Source organism: Gekko japonicus, unplaced genomic scaffold (assembly GCF_001447785.1).
Source record: "Gekko japonicus isolate JY-2015 unplaced genomic scaffold, Gekko_japonicus_V1.1 scaffold591, whole genome shotgun sequence".
In the NCBI taxonomy this organism is placed as follows: Eukaryota; Metazoa; Chordata; class Lepidosauria; order Squamata; family Gekkonidae; genus Gekko; species Gekko japonicus.
In genome coordinates, this window is record NW_015171521.1 from 3372 (window position 1) to 11747 (window position 8376).

General features: G+C 43.3%; 1 protein-coding gene across 1 annotated transcript in view; it reads left to right on the forward strand.

Moving 5' to 3' along the window:
- Positions 1-6697: 6697 nt before the first annotated feature.
- Positions 6698-8376, forward strand: part of APOBEC2 (apolipoprotein B mRNA editing enzyme catalytic polypeptide like 2) — a gene marked incomplete at its 5' end in the record, with an annotated part of 7521 nt that continues 5842 nt past the window's right edge. The window contains one exon of the mRNA XM_015419447.1: positions 6698-7250. Within this exon, the coding sequence (XP_015274933.1) occupies positions 6698-7243 (546 nt within the window). The remainder of the gene's footprint in view (positions 7251-8376) is intronic.

The window sequence follows — 8376 nt, forward strand, 5'->3', positions numbered from 1 at the left end:
TCTCCAGGCATGGAGGACAAAACTAACTTCCAACTAAGTCAATATCCAGTATGTTTTCCATTTTTTCCTCTACTGCTTCCGTATAAGAAGCTTCCTCCTATAAAAACTCATTGGGATTTTTAAAAATGGAGTATGTACAGTTTGTCTGTTCATGTATATCTACTCCAGTAAATATGATACAATATACTGTGTGGGTAGGGAGACAGAAGAAAGCATCTGGACCATGATATAGCAAAGTTTTTAGTTTCTGCTAACAGATAAGATTAATTGGGTGTCAAAGTAAATGTGCAAACAGGTGCAATATAAAGAATGCAATTTTAAAAAAGGTGTACAGATCTTATAACTCTTTAATGAAGTAGAAAAATAAGGAAGTAGAGCACAAAGACCAGAACACAGAAGAATCATAGAGTTGGAAGGAACCTCCAGGGTCATCTAGTCCAACCCCCTGCACAATGCAGGACATTCACAATTACCTTTCCCCACACACCCTGTTGGTTCTGGTCCAACCTTCTGGGGCAGCAGAAAACAACTCCACACCATCCTCTATATGACAGCCCTTCAAGTACTTGAAGATGGTTATCATATCACCTCTCAGTCGTCTCCTCTCCTGGCTAAACATAACCAGCTCTTTCAACCTTTCCTCATAGGACTTGGTCTCCAGACCTCTCACCATCTTTGTTGCCCTCCTCTGGACATGTTCCAGCTTGTCTACATCCTTCTTAAATTGTGGTGCCCAAAACTAAACACAATACTCTAGGTGAGGTCTAACCAGAACAGAGTAAAGAGATACCATCACTTCACATGATCTGGACACTATACTTCTGTTGATTCAGACCAAAATCGCATTTGCCTTCTTATCAACCGCATCACACTGCTGACTCATATTCAGTGTATGGTCTACTAAGACTCCTAGGTCCTTTTTGTACATACTATTGCCCAGACAAGTCTCCCCCAACCTATAATTATGCATTTGGTTTTTCCTACCTAAATGCAGAATTTCACATTTATCCCCATTGAACAAAGTTAGAGTCCAGTGGGGCACCTTTTAGACCAACAAAGTTTTATTCAAGGTGTGAGCTTTCATGTGCACGCACACTTTGTCAGACGATGAAATGGAATTACATATCATAGTTGTATATATAGGAGTGGTTTGTTAAATTAGCATGCAAAATAGTGAGGACACATTTTTTAACAGATCAAAAGAGTGACAAGTTAGTTCCTGGTTATCATCTGTTTCGGTTCAACTGGGGGGAGGGGACACAACATTTTTAAAATTTATTTATTTATTTATTCAACTGATACCCCGCCCTCCCCGCAAAGCAGGCTCAGGGTGGCTTACATTCATTAAAACAAATTCCATAATATATAAATAGCAATTAAAATCAACATAAAACAATTCAGTTTCAGTAATAATAATAAGTGCTGCCGATGGTTTCACTAATTATACAAGACAGCGTACTTTTTATACGTTTTTCAGTTACTCCTTCTTCACACTGGCCAGCCATCACAGCTGAGAGTTGGTGGTGATAGTGGGGGCAGCTCCTAGTTAAAGGCCTGGTGGAAGAGCTTCGTCTTGCAGGCCCTGCGGAACTGTGCAAGGTCCCACAGGGCCCTGATCTCTTCCGGGAGCTCATTCCACCAGTATGGAGCTGCCACTGAAAAGGCCCTGGTGCTGGTGGTAGCAAGCCTGGCGTCTTTAGGACCAGGGAGAGTCAATTGATTTTGAGACCCCGACCATAGTGCTCTCTGGGGTATGTATGGGGAAAGGCAGTCCCTCAGGTATGTCGGACACTGGCCATATAGGGCTGTCATGATCTGTGTAGGCCCTAAGAGACCAGTGTGGGAGCGGAAAGTAGACAGCCTACAATCACCATAAGGCTTAGCAACAGTTGTAGCCAATCCGTGTCCAAGGATTGTGTGAGGGAATGGAACTTAAGCTTTGTGGGCTTCCTTTAGTGCCCCTGGGAACAGCCCCTCAGAGAGGGACTTGTTGATAATATCCCTAAGGGCACCTCAAAACCCCTCATGGCCAGCTTTAATGAACCAGGAAGGGCACAGATCCAGAACGCACGTGGTTGGACGTACAGTCAAGAGCAATCTGTCGACTTCCTCCAGACTGAGTAGGCTGAATTGATCCAGGATCAAAATCGAAGACGTGCATGGAGCCTCGAGCTCACTCACTGTTTCAACTGTGGCAGGGAGGTTGCGGTGGAGCGCCAAGACTAGTTCGCAAATGCCTCACAGCCTATGTCCAATTCCCTAGCATTTGGTTTTTCCTGTGGCAAAACAGTTATGGACCGGATTGTTCTAAACGATTGGGCTGGGAGTGAGCTCACAGATGCAATCGTAGTTATAAAGTACTCTCTCTTCACGGCTTTGACTGCCATCTCATAGAATCTCACAAACATCCTATAAGATGTTCTTGTAGCTTCGTCTCGAGTTCGACACCGCCGTCTCTCTAGTTGTCTTAGCTCTCACTTCATATGCCATAACTCCTGGGTAAACCAAGGACTAAGCTTGAAGCAAGGGCACAGAGGGCACTGGGGAGCGATCTTGTTGATGGCCTCAGAGAGTCAGCTATGCCAATCCTCTACGAGCTCATCCAATGAGGTGCCAGGGGGCATCGGATCCCACAGAGCCATCTGGAGCCGCACTGGGTCCATGTGGCTCCACGGGTGAGCTAAAATACGCTCACCACCTAAACAGGGTCAGGGTGAGACATTCAGGTGGGCCCTCAGGGCATGGTGGTCCGACCATGGGACTGCCAAAGCAGTAACCCGGTGCACTGTTACCCCCGCTGTGAAGATCAAATCGAGCATGCGCCCAGTGAGTGGGGGTCGTTACATATTGGGAGAGTCCCAGTGCTGCCATGGACAACACTAGGTCCGCTGCGTGAATAGAGGTCACGTCATCAGCATGGACACTGAAATCACCCAGGATTATCAATCTAGAGTGTTCCAATGCCCAGCCTGATACGGCCTCCATCAGGGATGGCAGGCTATCGGTCAGTGCGTTAGGTGGTTGGTACACCAGCCAAATCGCCAAACTCTCCTTGGCCTCCCATACCATGCCGGCACACTCAATGCCCTTGATCTTCGGCGGTGGGAGTACCCTTAAGGAGAAAGCCTCCCGGATGAATAGAGCCACTCCTCCACCCCGCCCCCTAGTCTGCGATTGGTGCAGGACCAAGAACCCAGGGGGGGCAGTTGGGAGAGAGCCACTGTCTCCCCATCCCGCACCCAGGTCTCGGTCACGCACACTAGGCCTACATTCTGTTCTTGCAAGAAGTCTGTAAGGACCATGGTCTTGTTATTTATAGACCTAGTGTCACACAACACCAATGATGGGGGGGTTCATCATCCTAGCCCCCCTCGCCTCCTCCCCCTCCCCTCCTCTCCCTCCCCGTTCTTATCCAGCCGCTGTGCGCCTCCAGCCACTTACGCTGCCTAAGAAGTCGCCTCCGCCCCCCCGCGCCTGCCCACGTGTCCCGGCCAGCTTCACCGGTTCCTCCTCCCCACTCAGGGAGCCTGGAGCGCTCCACGGCGATCGGGGGGAGGGGGAGCAGAGGATTGGGGGAGGGTCCCCGCAAAACCCGTGGGGAGGCCGGGCCCCATGGGCCCCATGCGAGCTACGGGCCTGCCTCCTTCCCTTACTACCCTGCCTGCTCCCACCACTATACTTTCCCCTCCCCAGGAACACTGCAATCCCTTGGCCTGACATCATCACCCTTCATGGTCTCCGCAGACCTTCAGACCACTAGTAAGGCAGACAATGGACATTCAGTATGATGGACACCAGTGGTGGCTGCAACACATACTGCTGCTTGTTTACACAAATTTCATAACCTATCCTACCAAAACTCATCCAACAATTGATTGCCAATAGTACAAGTATCTGGCCAGTAATTCAAATAAAGGTCAGATAAAAAAGATTCTATATATATTTTTATTATTTTTTTCTAATTTCCTATCCCTCTATCACTAATTAATCAAAAAAGCAATCATAATAATTAATATGTTAGAACTGGAGATTGATGTGCCCTAGTTTGTGAGAATCCTATCCTTAGATCCCATCCATCTACTTTCAAGCATGGAGGTGAATTTTACAATATCTTGGCTGTGTAGAGTGTTTTCCTTGTCCCCAAAACAAAGAACTGCATTTAAATCTACCATTCGAAATTACATTACATATTCAATTATATTCTTAATTGCTAAGAGTAGTAATAAAATTTTGCTTCAATAAAACATGGAGTTAACTGACAGAATCCTTTTCCTGGGGTACAGTGTTATGTCAGAGATCAACAAGATATTGCATTGCATTACAATCAGTATTATGATATACTATCTCAAAAAAAGAAAAGAAAAACATCTAAATATAGGGAATGCATAGCCCTTCTTGGTGAGAATACATTTTGGTGAGAAAATTACAACACTCGGAACACCCCACCAGGACTTAACAGGGATATTGGTTTCTTATCCCATTACACATGTTAACTCATTCAATCCTCACGTACGTATTCTCGCCATGAGTCTTTTTTATTTCTCAAGTCTTTAGAAAGCTGTTTATGGAACCACCTTGGCTTCTTAGGCTCCTCCCATTTTTCCTTCTCATAGGAATAGTTTGTAATTGTGCCTTCAATATTTCGCTTCTAAGAAACTCCCATCCCTCTTGAACTCCCTTCTCCTTAAGTATTTCTGACCAGGCAGCATGGATTGTTCTGCTCCCTTGTGAATAATCAGCAAGAGACTGCATTAACAACAGAAAGAGCAGATACCACCTACCTGAAGAAACTGAAGGCAAAGCTGGTAACAGCAGTAACAACTTACAACTAATTTCCTCAGGCTCTTCATGGTGCCCTGAATAAGTTCCTGCCATTACACAAAAGCTTTCCCACCAATTTCTCCCCTCTGAATTACCTGAAATTATTTAGTGGACTTTACACACAGAACTACACACATTAGGAAAATTCAGTACAATTCTAAGCCAATTTACATCCTTTCAAGTCCACTGAGGTCAAAGGGCTTAGAAGGAGATAACACTTTTTTTTGCCATCAAGTTGTAGAGGGAGCTCAGAGGTTTAAATGATAGTCTATTTGTTCCATGAATGCCAATATTTTTGAGAAAAGGCATTTGGGGCTCCCTGAATGAAGTGGTAGAAACAGGAAGGTATAGCAGCCCAGGTTTCCATCACAATTAATGAGCTGACAAGAAGCCCAGTGAAAGGATTTTGATAATTAGCTGAAAGATGCTTTATTTTAATGAGATGTCAAGATGGGGCTGAAAAGATTTATTAAGCAGAAACACAGCTGAAGATCTCTGCAATAGAGATTTGAGTTTAGCAAACCCCTTTCTTTTGTTGATTGTTTCCAAAAGTTAATTACAACTTTTAATATTTTGTTTATAGCTGAGAATAACTGTTGTTTAAAGATTGTATTGATCTTTATATTTCTAAATGTTTGTGGGGGGAAAGTTAGCTAAATTCTTTACTAAAGCAAAACTCTCTTATCTTTAATAAGAAGCCTTGTTTATTAACCAAAGACTATGACAGATTTATTGATACACAGCTGTGAAACAAGGATTTAAAATTAAACTTCTAAGCACTTTTTTTAACAAGCAGAGGTAATCTATATCTTTAGCCAATTATAAGCAAGACTGAAAAAAAGCCAAGATGTTTCCAACGGAACAGATGTTCAGTATTAGAGATACCAGTCTTAAAGGTTTTAATTGCTACCTTTATCATGCAAAAGTATTTTAACAAGGAATAAATCATGACATTTGATAATCTAATTGGAGCAGAATGTATATTTTCTATACAGATAGAGCTCTCTAGTGGCCATTAGAAGGAGTTTGATTTTTCTAAAATGGAATTATCATTAAACTTTCATATATATTTTGCAAGAATGCTATATAAACAAGTATAAACAAGTATTTGTATTTCTTATATATGCATGTGTTAACAGAAAAACACTATATTAATAGCAGACAAAGTTAATTTTTGCTTATAATATGAATTTAAGCCAGTAAGTTAGAGATGGAAAAACTGGGAAAGTAGCCAGCAGAGATACTGTTGTCCAGAAGAGTACCATATTTCACTTTTTATAAGGAGATTTTGACAAGACACCTTTGGATGAAAGGGCAGTAAAAGTTGAAAAAAAGCCAGAAACACCTTGTCAAAAGTAAGATGGATGGTAGAGACAAAGAAAATCAAAATATGCATGTGTACGTGATGTCAAGGATGATGTAAAACTGGGAGGAGAGCCAAGAATATAAAAATTGGAACACAACTGATGCTCAGTAGACTTCTGAGCTAAACTTCTGGCTGCATGTTGTCCCTTATTCGAATAAAAAAATTTTACCCTCTTTCTGCCTGGACATTGTCTCACTGTGTGGCTTCAATTGGCTAGCAACACAAATCAAAGAACCTTAGAGCCCTGAGGGCGTTGCCTTCAAAGTCACAGCTGCCTTATGGCAACCCCATATGGTTTTTAAGGCAAGAGGTGTTCAGAGGTGGTTTGAATGCTACTTAGGATGGCACTATTAAGATTTGATCAATTTGTTCCGTAGTACAATGCATAGAACTGTCATTAAAATTATTTATTGAAAGGCACTACTATTGTAAGATATATAAGAACTGTTTAACAGCTATGTAACTGTATAAACTGAACAGCAAAACTGAAACCTTACCTTCATTATTCTATACAGAGAACGGCTACCAGCCTTCTTTTTCAAATTCCAGTTCAGGAACGTAGAATATAGTTCAGGAAGAAACAAAACCTTCCTGTGTTACATCATAGAGATCCAAAGCAAGGAGTCAAAGATATTACGGGGTTACCTGGAGGATGAACATGCAGCAGCTCATGCAGAAGATGCCTTCTTCAATAACATCCTGCCCACATGTGAGTCTGGTCTGCGCTACAGTGTCACCTGGTACGTCTCTTCTAGCCCCTGTGTGGCCTGTGCTGATCGGATAACTAAGGCACTGCAGAAAAATAAGAACCTGCATCTCTCCATCCTGGTTGGCCGTCTCTTCATGTGGGAGGAGCCTGAGATCCAGGCTGCCCTGAAGAAAATGAAGGCAGCAGGCTGCAAAATGAGGATAATGAAGCCTCAAGACTTTGAGTACGTCTGGAAGAATTTTGTAGAGCAGGAAGAGGGTGAGGAGGGAAAGGCATTTGAGCCCTGGGAGGACATTCAAGAGAACTTCCAGTTTTATGAAGAAAAGCTTGCTGAACTTTTGCAGTGAGATTCAAGTAAGTATTGGACTTTTAAGAACTGTATTTCTACTCTTTATGGCATAATTTCTCATAATCTAATCTGACAAATGAAAAGTAAGTAGATGGAAATTTAAGACAAAGCACAGGATGGTCAGGCTAGTAACTGCATTTATAATACTTTCCGTCCTAGTTTCAGAACAGCCAGATTTAGTCCTGCTTTGTAAATTACATGGGAGCTATAGGTGCCACAGAAAGCCCAACAGACCCCACATAGCTCCTCCAACATGGAAAGCCAATCCTCACAGGTTGGCCCAATTGCCATACCACTTTGAAGCAGTTTTTCCTAAATTGCACCAGCATATACAGCCCCTGGCTATGTCTCCTGCTCTATTTAAACTGGTAATTTCAAGACATTATGTAGCAGGCTTAATTAAATGCAGGTTTCAAACAGTAGTGCCTTCCCTGCAGTACAAATTCAGTGTTGTGAATCTCATCTGTTAAAACAGGCAACACAGCATTTGTTTTTCACAATTTAATGTTGCACAAACAGGCACATAGCACCATTGAAATGAAAATCCAGCAGTGTAAAATGGAAGATTTGTATTCACTTACCGTGAAGCTTCCTTCTCGGTGGTCCAGAGTGGGGCAGTCCTTGACTCCTTACTCCTGGGAAAGCACCTCCCCCTTCCGTAGGCAGGGCCGGCAAACTTTGATCCCAGAGGGGAGGGGCTTATCTTCTGATCCCCAGTCATATCGAAAGCCACCTCCGAGCTGCTGTAAATCCACTTAAAGAATAACTCCTTCCCCCTCAGACAACTGCGGAATACCATCACAGCCATGGGCTTAAACAAATACAAACCTGTATTTTAACCATTAGAGCAAACAAACAGCAACAGTCCACCACATCACGTAATCAGTTAGACCATATTCATGAACAGCTGAACCACTGCAAAACGTAAAGGACCGGAAGTCGTGTCCATCAAGAGAGGATGGGTAGGACTGCCCCAGTCTGGACCACCAAGAAGGAAGGTTCACGGTAAGTGAATACAAATCTTCCATTCTCCGGTGGTCCAGGAGTGGGGCAGTCCTTGACTCCTTACTCCTGGGACGTAAAAAAGCAGTGCTCCCCCTGGGTGGGTCACACAACTTCCGGTGCCTACAG